The following is a 24,265-nucleotide window of genomic DNA, read 5'->3' as shown; positions in this document are numbered from 1 at the left end:
TGTTACGTTATAAAAGGGGACTGCTGCATACTGGCCTATATTCTGAAAATACCGTACTACGCTAGCTAGAAACCGGATATTACACATAGGTGACCTTTTCCAGCAGCGTGGATAAATACGTTAGATTTACTTGCTTACAAATACGGACGTCTTTCTAAGTAGTCAGTTTAATTAAAATTTAGTAAAATGAGGATACAGTTAGTTAAATTCTGTAAATACCTTTTGGTTGTTAACCAAATGGGACAATAAAAAGGCTGTACCATCTTACCCCACCCTAATATACATTCTTATAGGGTTAACAACAAATAACCACGCCATTAGAGTCCTGGGGAAGCAGTATATAAGTCTGTAGGGATACCACATTTGAGTTGAGATGTTATACCGCAGTTGTCCATTACAACTCGTATGTGAACTGGATGTCTGTGTTGGACAAAACCTCACGAACTTTCGCATCGAGTCGGTTTGATTGTTCATCTGTAAAGTGGGTTTTCCAATCGCCAACGATGCCTAAAGAAGACATATAGTAGGGTGGGGAAAGATGGGACACCGTTTCAATCTATTCTCTTGTTCCATTTGGTAGTAAATTTAAAGAATCATAAAACGGTATCCTCGCGACTATAAAAAGACGTTATTTATAGTTCACAACATGATTAGAAAACATGGTGTAATATGTGCCAACGGTATCCGTCTTACTTCCTATATTATTGCATAGACAAAGATTCCGATACAAGTAAAATATTGAACAAAAAGCACATATAGGTAATACTTCAGAATTATATTTCGAAACAAATTTTTTTACATTACATTACATGCAAAATTACTACTGAGTTTGGACTTCAGTCTTCACCTTTCCGAATCATGGACTTTGAAATATCATTATTCGTTTTCTCAGTTTGTGGCATCTTATTTATCGCAGTGTTAGCTACGATATCGTTTACATCACTGTCCGATATTTGGACGTCAATGAATTTCGCAATCTTACGAATTTCTTTCGGCAAGTCCTGTAAAAGAAAGATTGAAAAAGGAAATTGCTCAATGGTTATAATTGGTCATAAAACAGGTATAGACGGTAAGAACACTTAAACAACATACATATAGTTATGTAACGACTCGTGAGCAGGCAAGCACGAGGTGTATGATACAGAACACCCTTGTCACAACGACTGTCATTTCCCCGCCACGCGAAGATAAACCAAGTTACACATTTCACACTAAAGGTTTTTTTTTTTTAATTTCAAAGTGTTCTCTAACTCGTTCCGAATATCGAAATATTTAACTTACGCGTTTTAAATCTTCGAATGAGATAAATAGAATGTTGGGATCTCCCTTATGATCGTACCATCCTCTTACGTGGTGAAGGTAACCTTCATTTTCCAATCCGAAAAACCTTTGAGACCCTGGGTATAAAAAGCAATGAATGAATGAATGTAACTTATTTATCCTCGCGTGGCGGGGCAACGACAGTTCTTATAACACGGGTGTTCTGTTTCATACACCTCGTGCCCGCTTACGAGTTGGCACGTATATGTAAATTATGTATCCTCGCGTGGTGGGGGCAACGACGGTCGTTATACCACGTGTGTTCTGTTTCATGCACCTCGTGCCCGCTTACGAGTTACCACATTTGTAACATTTAGGTGATTTTTTTACTAGTTGACATTATAGACAACACATTGGTGACCACGGGATTTGTGGCAAGAGTTAACCTGTTTACAATTAACAATGAATGAATGAATGTAATTTACTTTATCCTCGCGTGGCCGGAAAACGACAGTCGTTATAACACGGGTTTAACACCTCGTGCCAGCTTACGAGTTACCGCATGTATGTTAACAAACGATAATAAAGTTTATAAATAACGCTTCAAAGTACAATGTATAGTTTAAACGCACACAATGATTAAATCACCTTCAATGCAGTTGTCTATAAACTTTTCCACGTCTTTGGGACAATGTTGGTCAAATGGTTGTACCCCGGCAGCAATGAAGGGGTGGTGCTGGGCAAAGTAATACCACGATACCGCTTGATCCTTGGGGTTACGGATAACGTGGATCAACTGTATAGAATGTTACAATTACTTGTCATCCATAAAGCCAAACACAAGTATGCTGTTGAATGTTTAGAAACCTAAACTAGGTTTAATAATGTGAAGTATAATTGATACCGTTAGCACATGTTATCCCATGTTTTCTTGTAGTACTTTAAACAAATAACAACGCTCTTTTATAGGAGGCCATGATTATATATTTCTGTAAAAAATATATTTTTACAATTAAAACAACGATAAAAGAAAATGAAAATATGGACCATCTTACCCCAACCTACCAAACGAATACTAACCTTTGTCCCAATGCGTTTAAACTTTTCTAAATTAAGGCACTGAGATGGTAGATTCGTTCCAAAGATACGTCTCGGTATTTCAAGTTTATCCGTAATTTCATATTTGGATGCTGCAGCGAAAAAGCATGAAATATTACGGCACAGTGGCTTTAAGAAGCAATTCTGTGACCAAGAGGTGATGGGTTCGATGCTCGGCGCTGGTAGCATAATAGGTGTATGTGTCCACGAGCAAGACATGCACTAAAACTAACATGAAATATTTTATGGTGTTTATGTATGACAAACAATATGAACAACACACAAGCGACTACTGGGTTCAAGCCATTACCGTTCAGAGTCTTACCCAAAGACAAATACACCCACAATGGTAGCAGCATCGACCCCTAGAATGTATTTTAAAATTTAATGAGTATTACAGCTTACCCGGTCCGTATGCGAGCAAAGAATAAAAATGCGAAAAGGCTTTGGTTTTCTGAAGCAACTCCGGGTCTTTGAGATAGATTATTTGTCTTGTGATCTCTTGGAGCCAATTTGTCCCTTTATTAAAGTAAAACATGAAACAAAATACATGGCCGACTCCAAGGTATAGTAGGGTGGGGAAAGATGGGACGCCTTTTCGTTCCACTTTCTTGTCCCATGGCAGTAAACGAAGAACTCAAAAGGAATTATAAAACCGTATCCTCACAACCATTATAGACCGTTGTTAATTGTTTAAAACACAATCAGGATATTTGGATATTATGTGCTAAAGGCGTCCCATCCTCCCCCCAGTATATTATACAAATCGTGTGTAATTGTGGAAAATGAAACCTATGGATATTGTATGTGATTGTATCCACCTTACCCCCAAAAAAACATATTAATTTTTGTAAAATTTAGCAAACTGCCGTTTTAAACAATTATTGTGCCACTTTACGCCTTTCGTACGGGTTGTTTACCGTTTACACCTATGCTCACTCAACCGTATACAGTACGACGTTTTATGCCTGAATTCCACTTGTTGTAATCAGTGTTTGGCGCCTTTAGTTTTCTCGCTTTTTTCCTCAGTTAGCACAAAAGCGTTGAATTGAAGACTACTGTATCACAATAGCAGTCGAATCTTATGCAGTGTATAGCTTGTGTTTAGGACTTTTATTAAGAGCACAATTATGTGTTGTATAGTAACTCAGAAGCAATAACGTGTGTTTTGTACAGTATATAGTTGTTTTTTTCCGCTTTTAAACTTATTGGTTAATTTACCTGAATATTTGCTAATATTTATTTTTAACTTGATTGTTTAATATAGGAAAAAACATTTGCAGCAAAAAGTTAGTAATAATACTGTTATAGGCAACATCTGTTGTTAAAATCGCAAATATTAAACGCCTATTATTCGACGTAGAACCTTGCAGGCATCAATACGAGGTCGTTACGTAAGTACATTGTGTTTTGGTTATGGCTATATAATCGTACATATACCAACACTTGCCTTTAAGATAAATGGCACATCTGGTGGCTTCGGGTTAAAAGTTCGTATTATACAAATAAATATAGTTAGGGGGGAAGTCGGGACACCTTTAGCACACATTATCCAAATAGCTTGATCGTGTTTTAAACAATTAACAGCGGTTTATGGGAGTCGTAGGGATACGGTTTTATAATTCATTGAATGTTCTATGTTTACTACCAAATAGGGCAGGAAAATAAAATAAAAAGGTGTTTCATCTTTCCATATACCTACTATACTTACAGCCTACCTGTTTTAGGATATGCGCAAATAATGACGTCATTTTTTCTTGGTTTCCATTTGTTGCAAACGTAATCTGCAGTACTCGGTTCGAACCCCGGGTACAAGTTGTATCCATTATATTGCTGGATGCGTGGATTGTCCACAAACACGTCTTTCATGTAATCATAATACGGCTGGAAATCTGGACGAACGTTTTTAGGCAATAGACTTGTAATTGAGCGAACATAGGAAAAATCCATGTTTTCTAATTGCTACGTTTACTATACTGTAATGAAAACATAATATGTAGTAGGGTGGGGGAAGATGGGACACCTTTAGCACATAATATGTAAATATCCTGATCGTGTTTTAAACAATTACTAACGGTCAATGAAAGACATGGGCATATAGTTTTAAAATTTCTGGAATGTTTTTTGTTTACTACTAAACGGGGCGAGAAAATATAGGTAAAAGGTGTCCCGTCTTCCCCCACCCTACTGTATATAACAAAAAAACTCATGGTTTTATAATATATATAGGTTATTTATACTATATAATAAAAACATATATAGGTTAATGTAAATAAATCAGATAACTTGTGCGGTAATTGTTAAGGTGACTGTACACACAGTATCCGGCATGCGAAGTCGTATGCAAACCCATTTCAGAGTTCCGCATGCGGCAGCGAAATCCGGACAAAACAGACAAAACGGACGAATTCCGGATACTGTGTACAGTCACCTTTACACAAAAATATAAATTAGATTATGCTGTATATATAGTTACACGGATATATGCAGACGGGCTTCAGCACGCATCGAAACGGTTACATAAATCTACCTATATATACAGTTATTGTATATAGAGTTATATACATAAAAACACCCGTACACATATATACATACACAGGTATATACATACGTACATGTACGTACATATATACAGTTACCTATATAGAGTTATATTTACATTTATATATATGTACATACGCACCTACTCGATACGCATATGTAACCCTATACTGTAGCAATGAAACTGTAAATGACTGGTGTGATAGGGCGGAACATAAGATTAACACTATCGCCATAGGGCATATAGATATACCGTAACATCAACCACTTAAGTCAATGATTAATCTCGGAAATTAGTTTCATGTATTGTACGAGTAGGTTGTGGGGAGATGCGACACCTTTAGGACATAATATCCAAATATCCTGATCGTGTTTTAAACAATTAACAGCGGTCTACGGGAGTCGTGAGGATACGGTTTTATGATTCTTTAAATTTTCTTTGTTTACTAACAAATGGGACGAGAAAATAAATTGAAAAGGTCTTCCATCTTTCCCCACCCTACTATATATCTTCTTTAGGCATCGTTGGCGATTGGAAAACCCACTTTACGGATGAACAATCAAACCGACTCGATGCGAAAGTTCGTGAGGTTTTGTCCAACACAGACATCCAGTTCACATACGAGTTGTAAGGGACGACTGCCGTATAACAACTCAACCCAAATGTGGTATACTAACTGTAAGTCTGGCGTTTGAACCACGTTCTATAAGCTCAACTTTCACTGACACTTTGGGTTTGTTTGCACACACACACAATATTAATTAAAATCACTATTTTACAATTGTACATACCTCATGCTGAAACCTTTTTTATAAGTTAATGAGATTCCGCAAAAGTTCTCATCTTACTTTAGAGGAATGCTACTAAAATATTCCATGCTATAACCCAATGATTAAAACTAACACATGCCGTTATAGAATACATAAATTCTTTTATTCAGACTTGTATTCCATAGTGTAAAGTGCATTTAAAATAAAAGCAACAAATAATATCTGTAATAGCTATTATTCACAAAGTAAAAAACAAAACCTTTGCGCTATTTGTGCCCGTACTTCGCCCTGCTAAAATAACTAAATCCGAAACCGATAAAATACTTCGCGGGTTTTTTAAACCAAACGCAGGCGTGCTGATGACGTCATTCTTGTGGCCACTTAGCGCCACCAAGCGGTTTAGTTTTGTAACAGTTCCTAACAAGGTGGCTTCGGTCTTTGTTTGCTTTATTGATATTCCGTGAATACCTTCGGCGAATTTGAAAACCTAAATGTACAGGAAAAAACATGTACACGATTTTGTATCAATATATAGTTATATTAAAGTATGTAAAACAAATTTTCAATGTGATTTAGTTTCGGTTAATTTTAAACATTTAAGTTTTAAAAACACAGGTATTTATAAAATTTAATATATAAGAACGAAATGATTCACACTTACTTTTTCGTCAAGCTGCGTCGGATTTATTTCAGTGACGTCATCACTTTGAGCGCTGGTGACGTAGGTGTACCCGCGATCATCGATCGCCATCGCGCATAAGGTAGGGTGACGTTTCCTGGCAAACTTTTTTAATTCCGTGACAGAATTACTCTCTTCACCGCTTTTAAAAAACTTGAAGTAGAAAATTATTCCCGAAGATCCGCAGATAATGGCGACTGTGACGTCACAGCCTCTGTATGACGTCACAGACGATGGAGTATGTAGTCCAGGGTGTTTGAACTCGTTGGTCATAGAAATACTTGAGAATTTTTTTAACCAAGACAAGTCGCATTCAAGTCTAATATAACGTACGCTACCAAGGTCAGGACACGTCACGAAAAGAAAAAAGTACGTGACGTCACCGGGTAAATTGAAGACATCACGAGCCGCGCAGTCGCACGACATTTTCGACCAAGCACTAGAACCGGGCACCAAAATTCTCCCAGCGAATTTCGCGATCAGTTTTGTAGTCCTCGTTATTTCCCATACCTCGATTTCGTTCTCTGCAAAGTTACTGACGAAAAGTACGAACCTATCTCCGTTCGCTGTTCTTAAAATCGACGACATAGCCAACTCCGGCGTATTTTCCAAGCAAGCATTATCTTTGCTTTTAAAAGTAAGCGAACCAAGAACTGATTTGACTTGCTCTGTCGAACACCATTCGTAATTCGGTTTGCAGCTCGCGTTTCCCTCCATGAGTAGCTTTCGCTTAATATCCAATAAGCACAACGTTCATATATTATAATGGTCTGGTGCCACGAGCATGTATCATACAAAATTCAAGTCCAACCAATTGTATTAGATATATATATATATATCGCCTAAATGGTATCCAGTTTCCTATATAAGTCCAACGTTCATATACAGTATAACTTATTAAAGTTACGTTCAGTTTGTTATGCGGTTACTATATACACAAGTACAAGCGTTGACTTAATAACCTTTAAAGTACTTTCGCGGAATACTAATATAGTAGGTTGGGGTAAGACGGCCCATTTTTTATTCAATTTTATCGTCCCAATTGAAAGTTTAAACTAAACATTTTTTTACAGAATTAAATAATTATATCCTCGCGACCTCTTAAACGAGCGTTGTTAATTGTTAAAACACGATTAGGGAACACCTATCTTACCCCACAGTACTATATACTCAAAATCTCAAACAACTGACATACACCTTACTAAATAATTCATACACTAATAAATTTCTATATATCAAAGCAGACGCTCACTTTGTTATTGTTATATCATATAAGCGTTCTAACAAAACGTAGTGTAACGTTATATCCTATTCTGTTGTTATTAAGCGCGGTATGCATTAAAACGCGGAAGTAGTCTAACCGTTTCAATGTAATGCAAAATCATACGATAACCGTATCATACGTTTACTAGTAGCCAGAGCTTATATATAGTACTGTGGGGTAAGGCTGTTAGCATATAACGTTACTGTTTAATATAGGGTACGGTTATACATTTGTTTAATACGTAATCATACGGTAACTATTTTCATATCATACGGTACCAAATAGCTGGATCTCGTATAGTACTGTATGGTAAGATGGATACCGTTAGCACATGATATCAAAATTGCCCAATATATAGGATACGGATACGTATTTCCTTAGATATTCTATATTTACTAACAAATGGGACAATAAAAGAGAACGAAAACAAGAACTATATTACTTTTACTTATACTATATTTACTAAAATACCAGCAATATGGATATCCGTATACTTCCAATTCAACGACACATTATGTTTATAATACGCACATTAATTGCCATAACTTACCAATGATATAAATTAACACTATATTGTAACCTGTTATACATATAGCCTATTCCAATTGCAGGAAGCTATATAACCTATACCCATAGCAACTGCAAAAAAACAAGCTTTTTTTATACAGTTACATTCGAAGATGGGCATTTTACCCATAGCTGCAACATATATGGTATATTTATATCTCTATATGACTATATATGATTAAAAGTTCATGTACATTTAAAAGATACTATAAGACATAGTACGGTCTATTACATCATACACACAGTGTACTACATTACTTAGCAACGCCAAGCTAGGGCGATACGATAGTATCAGGGTTCACAATGCCGTAGTTTTAAGTTACAATACAAGAGAGCAAAGCTTGAATGAATATGCACGTCAACTTTAAGTGTATGAAACAGAATGTTTTATTACGACTGTTGTTGCCTCGCCATGCCAGGATAAATAAGTTATTTTATTCATTTACTTCGTACGCGACACATATATTCATTTATAAGTTTTAATATCTTAAAATGTGTGATGTGTAGTAATGAACTAAATCTTTCCTAAGTCCCAAGTCTTTGACAAGCACCTCGCCCATCTAGAGTACAATCCCACTGAATTTCCTTGTTTTATTAGCGCTGTAACTGTTTGTTTTGCTAACACATGTACATTTATAGCTGATTGATGGGTGAGGTGCATAAAGAAACATATTCGTTGAATTTATATTTATTGAAATCAAAAACGGCGAGGTCTTAGTTGCATAACGTATATGGGTGACGGGCAATTGTAAACACTTAACAACCTATGCGATAAATTAACATAGAATTCTATAGGTTTGTGATGTTTGATGAATTGAATAGTTTTGTACATATAAGATTTTAGCGAGAAAGAGCAAAGATTTGAGTGTAATGAAAGTAAGCTAAGTTGTTTTATGCACAAATCGGTTCAGTATGACTCATATCCTCTACATGATTCGCTTTCATATAATATGCTATGGTTTCAGCTGAATAAAATATCTAAGACGTTGGTACAGCATTAAAGTTGTCTTATAACCTGGTCAACACTTGAAAGTCAAGAAATGATGGCTTATACATATACAGGATTCGTTTTGATCGAACACATTGATGCAGAATTTAATTTCTAGAGACGCTCCCTTTATTTCGAACAGCAATTGCTGTGTTTTCAAGCGGTCTCCGATGCGAGTGCCATGAAGTGACGGCATACCACTGGTTGCATTCAAAAGCATCGATTAACTCGAACATATATCTTCGCTCTTTAGTTTGGACAAGCAATACATGGGACTTGCTTGGGTCAATACTTATGCGTTCGCCTCTAACTTGTATAGAACCTCTACAATCGGCGTCTTCCTTCTCGCTTTTAAACCATGATAAGATCCCATCCGCATGGAGCCTTAAATATCTATCTTCCATCACGTTTTTGCCACCGCTTAGTTTTTTACAAAAACCTTTTAAAAACACGTTGAATGAATGAATATAACATGCTTATTTTCGCATGACGGGGCAACAGCAGTTGTTAAAACACGGGTGTTCTGTTTCATACACCTTGTGCTCGCTTATTACGAGTTACCACGTATATAACTTGTTTATCCTAGCATGACGGGCATCGACAGTCGATATGCCACAGAAGTTCTGTTTCATACATCCCGTGCCCGCTTACGAGCTACCAAGTTCGTAACTTAATATATTTTCACATTGGCGGGGAAACGACGGTTGTTATAACACGAATATTCTGTTTCATACATCCCGTTCCCGTTTTTGGTTGATTTTTGTTTATGTTTTTAAACGTAAATGCCATAAGCAAAGATAGTATATTAGTGAAAGCCTCAATTTCCATAACTTACCTTCAGCGGTCGGCGCCACTAAACAGTATCTCGATATAGTTAGCACCCAATGGTACGCCCTGGATTCCGACTGCGCTCTAAATATCCGGATCCCGGTTTTACTCTCGAGCCGAATTATTCGCTTTGCTTGAACGGAGACAAATGACTCCGATAGTGGCACCACAACGCCTGTGTCCTCGCGTTCTTCTCTCAGCGTGAAGAAACGTAAAGTTCCATCGCTGACTTCAACGTATTTTTTGGACCATGACTGCGACTTCAATGGCGCCGTGTGGTCACCTATTGGGATGGGCGAGTTTAATAAGTGATATAATGCATGTGATGAATGTAACTTGTGGTTCCTACGTGACGAGCGTTGTTATAACACGGAGGTTCTGAGATAAACACCTCGTGCTCGACTTCAGTTGTACAAAAACTGTTATGATCATGAAAGCGTGGAAATGCAGAAGATATGTACAGTTTTAATGCGTGCAATTTCTAGATAAATAACTTTTACAGTTTTAATGCAGCTATTACGAGCTTAATGTATGCTAATTATATATAACTATTAAGCTTGATTGACCTATTACTCAATGCAACGCGGTATTAAGTCGCAATCAATGTGTCAGTTATAATTTATAACGGTCCCAGTAAATACGACTAGCAATAAATACATATGAACGCTAATGTGTATTCGCCTTGGTTGTTTGCGGAGCCTGAGTTTGGTGTATGCCGTGCAAATATAAATATTCGCACAGAGTAAACTTATAAATGAAATTTAGCACCAGACTGTTTATTACTGTTTGCAAAATTACAGTTGATGTCGTACACCATTAATTTGTAACATCCTGTTATTACAAAACGCGTTTGAATGGTGGGGTTCATTAAGTAACATATGAATGAACAGTTGTGTTTGTCCTTGCGTGACTGCAAAACAATATTCGTTATAACACGGGTGTTTTGGTTTAATCACCTTGTGCCCGCTTACGAGTTATACCACGCATGTAACTTCGAGGATGAATAATGGTTTTTGATTAGTTTCACACAAAAAAAGAATTCCTCTCCCACCTTACCATATATAAAAGTTTCACCCGGCGACTTGATTTATCTATGTTATAGGAAATAAAAATAAACACTCCTTTATGAGACTCACCCGTGCTTTTTTCAAGGTAACCGCTCATAAAAGGAAAGGGAACGGAAGGAACGTATTTAGCTGGGTAGGGGGGCGGCATTGATACATTGGAGCTCTGTGGAAAAGTGACAGTTATTTGTAACTTGTATATCATCGCATGGAAGGAAAAGATAGTCGTTATAACACGGGTGTTGTGTTTCATACACCTCGTGCTCCATTACGAGTCACCACGTATGTAACTTGTATATATGATTATATTTATACATTTTTTATCATTTACTCTTATTATACTCATATAGACTATAGTTCTCACAATCTCGGAAAATATATCAATATACATCACAAACAATACATCACCAGTGCATATATACAATATAAATACAACCAAACAAAAACATACGGATCTTGGTGGGTTAGGCTCTCTTGCTGTTGGTAAAACTTTAGGAGCAGAAGGGGGGTGAAAGGATGGTGGACTAGGAGCTGGTGCTAAGCGTTCCATTGGCTGAAAATTTCGTTGTATAGTTTCAAAAAAATCACTTTTTTCTACTCAGACATAAGATAAACTAACACAAACGCTAAAATTTTCGCCTTCTTTCACTTTTTAAAATGAAGTGTTATAAGGTATATCGACTGGGATAATTTTTATTATAATTTCGATTAAAACGTTTGTTTTTTCCACGCAGACCTAAAAACTATACAATATGCGCTACTGTTTGTGAAAGATAAGAAAGCTACACTGTACGCTACTGCCTGCAAACAGATCTGAAAGCGCAAAAGAAACTCGTTAACTGCATTTGCTTTCCAATGTAAATAACAAAGTTCAATTCTTGTGATTTCTATACTGCCTGGAGTTCGAAATGATGTTATTTATGTCGTAATAATGTCAATGAGTTCTGCGAAGTGAAACTAGTTGACGGAGTTTGTTTTTCAATGTTTGCTTTTAACTTGTCGGGTTAATACAGGTCCGTTTGCTTTGGCGCAATTGCTGTTAAGTCAGTTCAAATGAAGAGCTTTGAATTAGTGGCTCTTAGTTGTATTGGCATTATAACAATGCCAATATAGCAGTATGGGGTAAGATGGTACTGTTGGCATACAATATCCCATATTTCCCAACCGTGTTTTTTTTACAATCACAACGCTATTTTACAGTCGTGAGGCTACGGTTATACAATTATTTAAAAATATGCAATACAGTTTCACTATGTTTTACCTAGACGATTTCCTTATAAACTGCATTGGTGCTAATGCTAAAGTAAAAAATCCTTTCGTTGTGTCATCTGACCGCTAAACGTAACCACTAACCCTCTATATATAACCCTAATAAATAACCCTATAACCACCAACCTCTAACACTCTCCACCAGCGTAATATATGTAACGTACTGGCGTTTTTTTTACTATAGTGCCAAATACATTAGTTAAATAGTATGGTGGGGGGAGATGGGACATCTTTCCAACCTATTTTCTCGTCCCATTTGGTAGTAAACAAAGAATATTAAAAAATGCATAAAACCGCATCCCCACGACTCCAGTAGATCGTTGTTAATTGTTTAAAACACGATCAGGATATTCGGATATTAAATGCAAAAGGTGTCCCATCTTCATCCCCTTCCCAAGGTGTCCCGTCTTACCCCTTCCCAAGGTGTCCCGTCTTACCCCTTCCCAAGGTGTCCCGCCTTGCCCCTTCCCAGGGTGTCCCATATTACCCCTTTCTAAGGTGTCCCATCTTACCCCTTTTAAAGTGTCCTATCTTACCCTCTCCTAAGGTGTCCCGTCTTACCCCTTTCTAAGTTGTCCCGCCTTACCCTCTTCCTAAGGTGTCCCGTCTTAGCCCTTTCTAAGGTGTCCCGTCTTACCCCTTCCTAAGGTGTCCCGTCTTACCCCTTCCTAGGGTGTCCCGTCTTACCCCTTCCTAAGGTATCAGTCTCCCCCTTCCTATTATATTAAAAAGTCAATGAGGGTAATATAGTTACCTGGGGTACTTCTATGTTTGAATACGCATTCGGTGCGTAAGGTGGCGGGCGACGTTCGTCCATTATTGCCTACAATACAGTTATAAAAACCTAAAAGTGCAAAAATTGCACAACTGTGAAAAACAAAGTATAAATAAAAAAAATTACAACGTTTGCATTTTACATGGATATAATGCCAAAGCATAAAATAACTTGCAATACAGTTTACAAATGTCTTTTGCAAAAATGCATCACGACTATATTAAAAACACATAGCAAAAAAATATTTAAAATTTAATCGTTTAACCATTGCGCGGCTACAATATCCAATCAATAACGATAAAGAAATCGTACAAAACAATTATATACATGCAAAAAAAATATTTTTTTTAAATTGTCGTTTAAAAATTACAATTCAACAAATTTAATACTTTAGAACGGTTTCATTATTACTAGTAACATTGCATAACGAATACTGTATACCAGTTCAACACGCATCCGCTTATAAACGCTTGTTTTTGATGCTAGTTCGTTGTATGGTCCTACACAGTGTAAACCTTACACTCTAAAGGTATACTTCTACACGGTCTGTTAGCGAACCGTAGATTTTCAGCTTCATTTCACAAGAAAAAAGCCCGGTATTTTCACGCACGGATATTTGCTGTTGACCTTTACATAGGTAATTTTAATACAGTAACTCGTGTGCCTTTTTGGCAACATTTGTTTTATTTAACGACTATACTTGTGCTTTACCCCGGTTTATATATATATACAGTAGGGTGGGGGAAGACGAGACACCTTTTAACTCTATTTTCTCGCCCCGTTTAGCAGTAATCAAAGAACATAAAAGAAATGTTTAAACTATATGCCCGCGACTCCCATTGACCGTTAGTAATTGTTTAAAACACGATCAGGATATTTAGATATTATATGCTAAAGGTGTCCCATCTTCCCCCACCCTACTATATAGGTCAAGCATAATGTTTTAATGAGTGAATGTAATTTATTTATCCTCGCGTGGCCGGAACACCACAGTCGTCACAACACGAGTGTTCTGTGTTTTACACTTCATGCCCGCTTACAGGTTACCACGTATGTAACTTATTTATCCTCGCAAGGCGGGGCAATGACAGTAGTTATAACATGGGCGTTTTGTTTCATACACCTTGTGACCAATTGCAAGTTACTTTGTAGGTGATGTTTATTATTATTAGCATAATCTTATTATGTAGGAAGTTTTTGTACGCCTAATATGCTATTAGCTACCATTTATGTTTATGGCAAACTTTATATAAATGGAATTTAGTCCAAACAGGACCACCACACTTTCATTCTTTAAAGTTTAAAATACCTACCGCGTGGTGGCAGCATAGAGTTAACGCTGTTTAAATCGCGATAATGAAAAACACTTGACACAATTCATTGGATTTGCTTTTTGGTCGTTACGTATTTTCCAGCACTTGGTCTTGACTGTTATTTCGTTACGAGAATCGTCCAACTTCATGAACACTCGATCAGGACCAGATTTACGGAATGAATTACAGTGAAATGTCCATAAATAAATCCTAACGTAATGCCGCACTATCTTGATCATATATATATACCTTATGTAATGTTCTTATGATTAAGTGTCTAGATAAGCAGTTTTGACTTCGCTGACCTAAAAGTGACCAATACATCGAAAAGATTGATTCAAACGTTTGAAGTTGCCGCTGGCGCTATTTTAGAAACTCCCATATATTTCCCAAGAGATATATTTTAAGTTGGAAGCTAAAGGTTTATGGATAACTTAAATCAGTCGTAAACCATGTTTTTGAACAGAGCTTATAACAAAACAATGTGTATTAGGGTGGGGGAAGATGGGACACCTTTACCACATATTACCCAGATAACCTTATCGTGTTTTAAACAATTCACAACGGTCTATGAAAGTTCTGGGGACACAGTTTCATATTTCTTTGAATGTTCTTTGTTTACTACTAAATGAGACGAGAAAATATAGTTAAAAAGTGTCCCATCTTCCCTGTACATGCTTTATACCATTGCATTGAGAAATACATTATATTTTCTGTTATAAAATTACGTTTTCCTAAACGTAATACACAAATACAAGTGTTTCTATAGTCATAACACATTATTTGTATTAGAACACTGTAGTATACGAGCTAATATTACAATATACAGATGTGCGAGGATTACACGAACATTATCCATATTATTGCACATTACTTAGTATATGCACTATATAAATCTTGTACGTACATTACACATATTACAAAAAAATTGACTTTATTTCAGCACAGCAGCACGTTTATTTTTATTTTCATTTTAATTTTTTTCTATCCATGCGCTTTAGTATAAATGGTCTAATTGCCGCAAACCATTCGATTTCGACAGCGATTTACGGGCCTTGCTTTGGCCCTGATTACTTAATTGGCTTGCCGCGTTTTGAGCAACTTTTTGCAGTCGGTGTATGGCAGTTGTTAGCTGTAGACTACAGTATTACTTCAAATATATGAGAATTTAAGCTGAATATAAACGGGAATATAGTGATGAAATATACATGAACCACGATGTATACTGCAATACGAGGTAATACATTATTATCATGTTATTTCTAAAGGTAGGACATACCTTTATAAATGTGTATTTAGAATATAAGAATACTAGTCTTACTCTTAGTGTATTGTTGTATGCAGACTGTGTATTTGTACGTTGTAAGTCTGCTGTCGTTTCTGCTAGTGTGTATGCTGTGTAGTTACTGATAATGCTTTAGTTACGAAACCTGCCTGTTTTATCTAGAGCTGGTTTTAAATTCAAGTTAGTTCCAATTCGTGTGTTAATTGACCTTGGCGCATATACTTTGGCTTTAACATTGTAGCATTCATACCTGCACGTTTAAATATTGCTGTCGTTTCTGTTAGTACATTATATAGTAATTTTTTCAGTTAAAAAACTTGCCAGTTATATTTAGGGCGATACGTTTTATCTATGTTAAGTTATAATGCGTGTGGAAACTGCCCATAATTAGTGCATTGGTTTATCACTTAGTAGCACACTATATGTTTTGTGTGCTGCGGTAAATTATAGTAATTTTAAAATTTCTGTAGTTCAAAAATAAATCTATGACTTATGGGTTAGGTATAGGCAAGCGGAAATACATTTATACAAAACAAATAACGCTACAATGCCTATTAGATAAAACCTCTAACCAAAATGACGTGGTAAGCTGTTTAGTTCACGCCACTTGACTTTGTTTATTTTCGTTCCGTTTAAGCTTGCACTAATTTGTTGTATATCTTACCGCATGGCTAGCCATAGGGTCACAGGTTACCCGTTACCGATCTAGGGTTACATTTTGTTTTTGCCAAAATATCGTTTTGGTTTAAAATTGGATGTTTACTACGGTTTCTGTTAGTACTGGAGGGGGGGCTGTTTTGCATACAGGAAGATACCTTTGCACAAAATATTTTATATTTCCTAATCGTATTTTAAAGTGGGATTCGTGAGAATTCGGTTTTATAATTCCTTGAATGCTATTTGTTTATTACCAAATGAAACGAGAAAATAGAGCTAAAAGGTGTCCCATCTTCCCCACCCTACTAGAGCAATTTAAAACACCCTGTTCACACTTTTAACCAAGCATAAAAAAATGGATGATTTTTTTACCAATTTCTTGCCTCCTAAACCACACTTCCATTCATCCATTCAGTGGATTTTGCGTGCAGAATCTATTTCCGTGTATTAAGTAGATAATCATAGCGTTTTCGGAAATTGGTTTGGTTATCCTGTGTTATGGCTTGAAATCGGAACCAAAATCGTTTTACATTCGTTGATCTATTCAGTGGATTTTGGGCGCAGAATCTATCTCCGTTTATTAAGTAGATAATCATAGTTTTTCGGAAATTGCTTTGGTTATCTTGTATAAAGCCTTGAAATCGGAACTAACATCGTTTTTCGTTTCCTTAATTTAAATTGGCGTTTACCACTTCAAATCTAATCTTCGCTATCGCATACAAAAATAAAACATATAGTAGGGTGGGAGAAGATGGGACACTTTTTTATTCTATTTTTTCGTTCCATTTGGTAGTAAACAAATTACATTCAAAGAATTAGAAAACCGTATTCTCACGACTCTATAGACCGTTGTTAATTGTTTAAAACACGACCAGAACATCTAGATATTATGTGCTAAAGTCCCGTCTTACCCCACCCTACTATATGTATTGTGACTTGGTTAATATATTAACTGCCCTCACAGTGTTGGGGAATAACGTTTGTGTTTTTAATCTACATAACATTTAATTAACCTTTTCACGTTTACGTTTAAAAGTCTTATTAGCAATCCTTATCGTCAAATACATTTACTCTAGCCCATTAAGTTTACGCAAGAGACAACCTAAAAAATGACGTCACGGAATAGAAACACCATTTAAAACAAATAATTTCCACAGGGCTGCATTTACAAATCAATTTCGACTGAAAATTTAGTGCAAATATAATTATAATACCATAGTAATTATAACACTGTAAATTGTAATAAATATAACTTCCATGTGACTGTATATGTTTATTTTATACATTATTTATACAACTTGATAATTTCTTCACGCCTTACCATTGAGCCTTAACAATGGAATTATTAAGCACTTGTTTTTGCTTGGTTGGCACTTTAAACTTGATTAATTGGTTACGTGCGTAAACGTTGCTTGAGACTTCATTCTGACGTAAAGAGACTTGTATTTGCGTAGCTACGCAGGCTTTTAATTTTAAAACTGTATCCTTACAACTCCCATGGACCGTTGTAAACTGTAAAATACGATCAGAATATTTGGACATTATTTGCTACAGGTGATCCGTTCTTCCCACTCACTTTAATAAAGTGGGTTAACTGTATATATTCGAATTAAATGTACGACGCGCTCTTTAAGGTAAAACAGAACACCTGTGTTATAACGACTGTTGTTGCACAGCGACGCAATGATATAGCTCCAAAACGAAGCTATAAAACAAAGCGCGTTATTACAATGTAAGGCAATGTGTTAACTGTTATTTGAAACACGAAATACGATCTTTCATCCCTGGCTGGCCAGTTCAAAATTGGTGCAGTATACCTTGCATAGCCGGAATATCCTGACGTAATGCATTGTTATGTCGTCACAAAGGCTTTTGTCACGTCAGCAAATTTGGTTGGCGCTGCTACGGAGCATAGAGTGCATGAAATCCGGTCGGAAGGCGTAACGTAGATTACATTCATTCAATCGTTCATTTATTCTTGCAAGTTTAACTAAGCATTTAGTAGAAAGTAGTTAAATGCAAATTATGTGTGAGGGGATTGCTGTAGACGGTCGCGCCTGTGTTACAAAGGAAAAAGGAAACCATACGTCGGGTGACGGACGACAGGGTAAACAATACATAGCTCAAACTTGTAACCACGTATGCTATGGATAACATTGGAGACTATAAAGTGGTTAGCATTACGAGATGCGGTATGTTGTAAAATGTAAATAGATTACATCATTGTGTGTGGGCGTAATACCAATACAACACTCCGGGGGTATAAGTGACATACATTAGTGATGTATTTAATAAAACAGTCTTTTTTAAAGAGAATTGGCCAACTCTGGCCTAAATCCCAGGTCCCATGGCATGCCACAATGCAGGACCTCACCCATATAGAATAGAATGAGCATATACAATGGTGGGGTAATGGACCAACTCTGGCCTAAATCCCAAGTCCCATGACATGCCACAATGCAGGACCTCACCCATATAGAATAGAATGAGCATATACAATGGTGGGGTAATGGAGCAACTCTGGCCCAAGTCCCAGATACCATGGCGTGCCACACTGTAAAACCAACCTTATTCATACAGACTAGAACCAACACAAGGTTGTTTTAGAGTCGTGAGGATACAGTTATATAATTTTGTAAATACCCGTTGTTTAATTACTACCAAATGGGTTGATAAATTAGAATAAAATTTGGGCCATCTTACCCCAGTCTACTATACATAATGTACCTTCTTACCCCAACCTACTATGCATACAGGTCTACCGTAGTTGTTTTTAGTTATCTCAAAAACTCATGGAATCTGCCATACGAGGTCACGCAACAATATCCGGCTCTCTTTACCGATTGCGCCATGGTGTACCGCTTCTACAAACTGTAGGGAAAATACCGGGTTTAGAAAAGCGGTGCGGCACCGGGTTTCGGCCCTGGTTGTGTAGTACGCGATGACGTAAGCAATACTCGAGTCTCGCTATACGTATACTACAAAGCCCATGGCCCGTACACAAAGCGTCATTAAAGACCATTGAAAACGAGTTTATCTATTCTTAAATGATGATTTTGGTTAAATTCAGCTTGTGCGCTACAATAAATAAATGTAAGTAGTTATAAAAGAGCAATATCTAAGGGACTAACCACATCATTCAAGACTAACCAAATTGTCGTTCCTTTTTACCTAAATAAACATCTTAATTCAGTAAAGAAATATCCACTACGATAAATAAATAGGTGCTTTTTTAGAGATAAATAAAAAAGCGGTTACGTGTTTCTTGATTCAGTCTTGGGTTATTTAAGCAAAGCAGTTTACACCTCAATAAATAAAGACAAGTTTTAGCTTGAAACTAATCCAAACATTTCGTGATCCAACAACCTATCGTGGGATAATACACAATGACGTCACGGATTGTGTGTCCCTTGTTTTACGAAGCGGCTTTTGCCCTTTATGTGTATGTGTTGCTATTGCCAGGTCAGCTTACATACACTTGTATACTCCATTGTTTTTGCGCTGGTAAGGTTTTAGGTGTAAAGTCCCTATAATGCATTTGAATGGTGATTTTAATGCGCTGACGTAGATGCTATATTTTGTGGCATTGTGGATGACAAACAAAGCGGGGAATTTTTAAACGGTTTATTGTCACATAAATAGCACAAAAGTAAACGAACGAAGGATGGTTTATTTTACACTTAAAAAGAACTTTTATTCCATTGCGGTCACGTTGAACTTAAGGATTAATGCTAAAAACGGTTACAGTAAAAAATATCACTTAGACACAAAATGCTGAAATCTGTACAAGATTCATGCTGTACAAAACGATAAAATTAGTTCTTTAATTTAGCCCCATAAAAAGAAACTGCATTTAAAATGTCTGTATATCTCTGAAACGAGCATTTTGCGCCCTTTTTAAAAGGGTATAGATTTAGTATTATTTATATATAGTAGGTTGGGGGAAGATGGGACACCTTTTCTTTCTGCTTTCTCGTCCCGTTTGATAGTAAACAAAGAAAAATTGAAGAGTTATAAAACCGTATCACCACGACTATTAAGATCGTTGTTAATTCTTTAAAACACCATCAGGTTATTTGGACTTTATGTGCTAAAGGTGTCCCGTCTTCCCCCACCCGACCATATGACATTTATGGGGGCAAAATAAGGAACAAATACAACAGCTTTGCCTGCAAAGCTGCTCCAAAAACAAAGCGCGTTATTACAATGTAAGGCAGTGTGTTAACTGTTATTTGAAGCACGAAATACGATCTTTCATCCCTGGCTGGCCAGTTCAAAAGTGTTGTTATATATCAACAGGTTTTGGTGCAGTATACCTTGCATAGCCGAAATATCCTGACGTAATGCAGACGTCACAAAGGCTTTTGTCACGTCAGCAAATTTGGTTGGCGCTGCTACGGAGCATAGAGTGCATGAAATCCGGTCGGAAGGCGTAACGTAATTTTTGACTTATTTTGTTCATGACTTGGTCTTTGTTGATGTATAGGCGCAGGGCACGTGACATCTTCTGATACGTCATCACTTTTTGGTTTCTTTTTCTTAGGCCCCATTCTTCAGCGAGTATCTCTTTTGTCTCGGAGATGAACTGTAAAAAAACATATGTCAAAATGAAAAACACTGACTTGATAATGGTAAAATCGTCATTCCAGCGAATAGCTTATGAAAAGAGATTATAATGGCCCGGGTTCGACGCTCACAAAAAATGTGTCCAATATTTTGTTTTGCGTTCGAGGCTCGACGCTGCAACCAATGTGGCGGCGTATAAAATTATCAATACCAATGTAAATTTCGACAGGATTAAAATTACATCATTTTTTAAAAAGTACTTTCAAAAATATACGGCCGTTTCATACTGTATTTAAAATCCCCCCGTTTAATTTAGAACGCTGTTATAGTCTTTATGTTTAGGGCATTGAACTCTGCACAACGCCGCGTGGGCGAAGGTTATGTATTCTGTTTACACACCAAAATGCGTGGGCGTTGAAAAGGGGGTTTTTGCTATGCAAATATATGTGTACTTAACTACCTAGCACTGTTGTGGCGGTACAGCGTCTAGCTACAACCACACGCGTTTTGTTTGCCGGGAAACCTATTAAAACCTGGTGAAGCGTCACATGCTTGCTCTGTGTGTTTGTCGCGCTCGCTCGGCTACGCTTGTATGTTGTTTAACAATAAAGCAGACTGAATTTAATATCAACCAAAGTTGTAACATAGTGGAGTACCAAAATGTGTACCAAAAACTTTGCAATGTTTGGTAGCAAGTTTACACCAAAATCTTGTTCCAAAGTTTGTTGCATTGTATAGTACCAAAGTTTTTCCCAAAGTTTGTATAGTGTTTAGTAGCGCTTACCTCAAATATACCTCTTGGTCTATCCACCCAACGTATTTTGTCTCCGTATTTATCCGGGCATTCCAAGGCATTGTATAGAAACTCAGAAAGTATCGGTTGCCTTCGCTTTCTCCTGCCTGAATGAATATATGTAAATTGTATTGTCCTCTTATGTGCTTTGTTGTTTATATAGTTATGGAAGCTACTTGTTTTAAAGGTGATAATGTAGTTTTGTGGGTATTGCTTTTAGCAGGTTTCTGGTGAATGCTTTTTAAAGCCACCATCACTTTGTTGGTGTTACTACTTTTGTTGGTTTTGCTTTTTATTTCCTATTTTTATATGTATTGCTTTCAAATAGCCACTAATTTTGTAGGTATATCTATAGTAAGTAGTTTTATGTGTATTGCACTTCAATCGTTAGTTTTATTGGTATTGCTTACCATTTCGGCGAACCGTTGGAGTTTTCTGCTGTGTTTGACCATTAGCAGCGTTCTGTACCATGCACAGCTCGTTCCCTGGACTCTGGTTTGTGCTGTCAACATCAGAAATTTGTTGGCTGACAACATTTAACGGGGACTCGCAATACGAGCTCGGGCTCGGGCATTCGTCGTCTGAGACCTCTAGCAAGCTGATATCGCTGTCCGAGAAGTAGGACGAACATGTTTCGGTACCGTACCCACACCAAGTGCTGTCTTGTTGCTGGTTAACGGCAGCGTAGGTTGTGGTAACCGGGTATGAAGTCGTGAAACTCCCGTTTGACGGAAGTAGTGGATCTGTGTGTGTTGTAAGAACGTCTTGAGGGTTCAGCATATTATGGTCGATTTCTGCCACATAGTTCATGCTCTGGTTGTTGTATTGTTGGTTGTATATGTCGTACCCCTGGTCCACAGGTTGTAGGCTTGCAAATTCAGCGCTGTCGTCCATGGAGTATAGACCATTGTCGCTATGGAAGGTTGGCTGTAGTTTGCTGATGTCAGCAAATTCTGAGTAAGAAGCAAGATTTTCTGCGACCATCATGGTGAAGGCTGAATGTCAGTGTTTGCATGTAAATTATAAGAACGAGTTACAAAAACGCTTTATCTAAAAAAACAGAAATGCTGCATTAAACCACTATAATAGCGTAATGGCTAAGTCAGACCTAAACACCGAATTCCCAGAAGCGACTCACCATAGCATTTCACTTAAATACTAAGTCGTTACTAAACTTAGTTCTGGTGATTCAAAGCTAACACGATCCTATTTGACCGCGCACTTGTGAGGACAACCGCTTATGCGCTCTCTTTTGATACCTCTGCCTTTTTCCTTTCGAAGGGAACTGAAACGGGGAAGCACCGTTAGGTTAGTTTCGTACCTTACCAGACGATAATATTGAACCGTAATATTTGGGACGCATGGCCGAAAATCGTTCGCTGCATTTCCTGTACTTGCGGCAATGAGTGTACAACATTATTTTTATCGACTTAAACCTATATTCCTCTGACATTTAATCATATACAGTTAGAAAAAGTAAAGTGGGTGCATTGGCTCGCTAGTTTTATAATACCAGTAAAATATTTGGATACAATTGCATATACGCTTTCACAATTATGGATTAAAAACAAACTGCAAACAGTTAAGAAAGTAAAATAGGTGAATTGCATCGGTAGTTTTCAAGTACCTGTAATTTATTTCGGTACAATTACGTACATTTACACGCGATACACATTTATTGGTTAAAAAGAACAAACATGTTGAAACAGCCAATAATGTCGTAATATACTTAAGACTAAGTGTTTAACGAACGTTGGTATGTTTGTGAGTACCAGGTGAGTTTATAATGGAAAAATAATGGAATATTCCATCTCGGGTCTTGAGAAACCGTCTGCTTTTTACGCGCCTTAAAAAAGGAGATATGCTACTCGAGTGTAGTGGAAATTTACAGTGATAGGTTCTCACTTGGCGGTCATGGGTGCTGGGATTCGTAAGGCGCACGTGGAGTGACGACTTTGCTGCTTTAGATAACAAGATAAGCAAACTTATGCAACTGTATTCTGCATATTGATCTGCAACGGTCCCAATATACAGTATAGTAGGTTGGGGTAAGATGGGTCGCGTTTTCATTCTATTTTCTTGTCCCATTTAGTACTAAACAGATAAACAAATAAATTTTCAAGATCTATAATATATAATATGCACTCCATGAGACCTCGGGTTTGGTCAAAGTTGGCCCGTTTTAAACAGTTACGTTATGTAGGCATCTACATAACGTAACTGAAAATGGGTTTGGTCAAAGTTGGCCCGTTTTAAACAGTTACGTTATGTAGGCATCTAAGCTAATTTCTATATGGATGAATTAGCGTATTATAACAATTTACAGTAACATGCTTCAGCAGAACAGTGTATTAGTAATAATATAGTAGGGTGGGGGAAGATGGGACACCTGTTCATTCTATTTTCTCTTCCAATTTGGTAGTAAGCAAAAAACATTCAAAGAATTAGGAAACTGTATGTTTACAACTCCCATGCACCGTTGTTAATTGTTTAAAACACGATTAGGATATTTGGATATTCTGTGCTAAAGGTGTCCCATCTTCCCCC

General features: G+C 37.0%; 5 protein-coding genes across 7 annotated transcripts in view; 1 reads left to right on the top strand and 4 right to left on the bottom strand.

Moving 5' to 3' along the window:
- Positions 1-323: 323 nt before the first annotated feature.
- Positions 324-4,308, bottom strand: LOC108949544 (amine sulfotransferase-like). The gene is made up of 7 exons (XM_018812226.2): positions 4,077-4,308; positions 2,764-2,877; positions 2,341-2,450; positions 1,909-2,056; positions 1,282-1,397; positions 848-1,001; positions 324-507 (listed from the first exon to the last, which is right to left on the bottom strand). Exons 1-7 carry the CDS (start codon positions 4,306-4,308, stop codon positions 395-397), a joined length of 987 nt encoding a protein of 328 aa, XP_018667771.1. The 3' UTR covers positions 324-394.
- The window catches only part of LOC100183353 (putative IQ motif and ankyrin repeat domain-containing protein), a 47,449-nt gene continuing 26,783 nt past the window's right edge, over positions 3,600-24,265 (top strand). The window contains exons 1-2 of one of the 2 annotated variants that reach the window (XM_002125107.5): positions 3,600-3,752; positions 5,419-5,578. Coding sequence is in view for 1 of the 2 variants with exons in the window: in XM_026834819.1 (XP_026690620.1) it covers positions 15,636-15,654 (19 nt within the window). In the remaining variant the exon portion in view is untranslated. Of the gene's footprint in view, positions 3,753-5,418; positions 5,579-15,535; positions 15,655-24,265 lie in introns of those variants that run through there. The other variant, XM_026834819.1, reaches the window with a different exon arrangement.
- Positions 5,765-7,380, bottom strand: LOC100181737. The gene is made up of 2 exons (XM_002131287.4): positions 6,332-7,380; positions 5,765-6,157 (listed from the first exon to the last, which is right to left on the bottom strand). Exons 1-2 carry the CDS (start codon positions 7,064-7,066, stop codon positions 5,909-5,911), a joined length of 984 nt encoding a protein of 327 aa, XP_002131323.3. The 5' UTR covers positions 7,067-7,380; the 3' UTR covers positions 5,765-5,908.
- Positions 8,853-13,703, bottom strand: LOC100179420. Its single transcript, XM_002131316.5, has 5 exons — positions 13,084-13,703; positions 11,512-11,613; positions 11,133-11,226; positions 10,004-10,279; positions 8,853-9,607 (listed from the first exon to the last, which is right to left on the bottom strand). Exons 1-5 carry the CDS (start codon positions 13,144-13,146, stop codon positions 9,276-9,278), a joined length of 867 nt encoding a protein of 288 aa, XP_002131352.1. The 5' UTR covers positions 13,147-13,703; the 3' UTR covers positions 8,853-9,275.
- spi/pu.1 (transcription factor protein) lies at positions 18,163-22,904 on the bottom strand. Of its 2 annotated transcripts, XM_026834763.1 has the most exons (4): positions 22,129-22,904; positions 21,710-21,825; positions 20,741-20,944; positions 18,163-18,248 (listed from the first exon to the last, which is right to left on the bottom strand). In XM_026834763.1, the coding sequence occupies exons 1-4, from the start codon at positions 22,703-22,705 to the stop codon at positions 18,240-18,242; spliced, it is 906 nt and encodes a 301-aa protein (XP_026690564.1). In that variant the 5' UTR covers positions 22,706-22,904; the 3' UTR covers positions 18,163-18,239.

Source organism: Ciona intestinalis, chromosome 6 (genome assembly GCF_000224145.3).
Source record: "Ciona intestinalis chromosome 6, KH, whole genome shotgun sequence".
NCBI classification, from domain to species: domain Eukaryota; kingdom Metazoa; phylum Chordata; class Ascidiacea; order Phlebobranchia; family Cionidae; genus Ciona; species Ciona intestinalis.
The sequence above is the reverse complement of the archived record's forward strand: the minus strand, read 5'-3'. Positions and strand labels throughout refer to the sequence as shown.

Bases quoted from the DNA above. Each gene is read 5' to 3' on its own strand.
- LOC108949544 (XM_018812226.2), bottom strand. From the start codon at position 4,308: ATGGATTTTTCCTATGTTCGCTCAATTACAAGTCTATTGCCTAAAAAC. The intron at 2,057-2,340 runs GTTAGTATTCGT...CATTCTATACAG, and splicing joins TTAAACGCATTGGGACAAAG to TTGATCCACGTTATCCGTAA. The intron at 1,002-1,281 runs GTAAGTTAAATA...TTTCTTTTACAG, and splicing joins CATTCGAAGATTTAAAACGC to GACTTGCCGAAAGAAATTCG.
- LOC100181737 (XM_002131287.4), bottom strand. From the start codon at position 7,066: ATGGAGGGAAACGCGAGCTGCAAACCGAATTACGAATGGTGTTCGACA. The intron at 6,158-6,331 runs GTAAGTGTGAAT...CTGTACATTTAG, and splicing joins CGACGCAGCTTGACGAAAAA to GTTTTCAAATTCGCCGAAGG.
- LOC100179420 (XM_002131316.5), bottom strand. From the start codon at position 13,146: ATGGACGAACGTCGCCCGCCACCTTACGCACCGAATGCGTATTCAAAC. The intron at 11,227-11,511 runs GTATGTTTTTGT...ACTTTTCCACAG, and splicing joins AGCCTAACCCACCAAGATCC to AGCTCCAATGTATCAATGCC. The intron at 10,280-11,132 runs GTGAGTCTCATA...CCATCCCAATAG, and splicing joins TTACCTTGAAAAAAGCACGG to GTGACCACACGGCGCCATTG.
- spi/pu.1 (XM_026834763.1), bottom strand. From the start codon at position 22,705: ATGATGGTCGCAGAAAATCTTGCTTCTTACTCAGAATTTGCTGACATC. The intron at 21,826-22,128 runs GTAAGCAATACC...ATATTCATTCAG, and splicing joins TCCAACGGTTCGCCGAAATG to GCAGGAGAAAGCGAAGGCAA. The intron at 20,945-21,709 runs GTAAGCGCTACT...GTTTTTTTACAG, and splicing joins GACCAAGAGGTATATTTGAG to TTCATCTCCGAGACAAAAGA.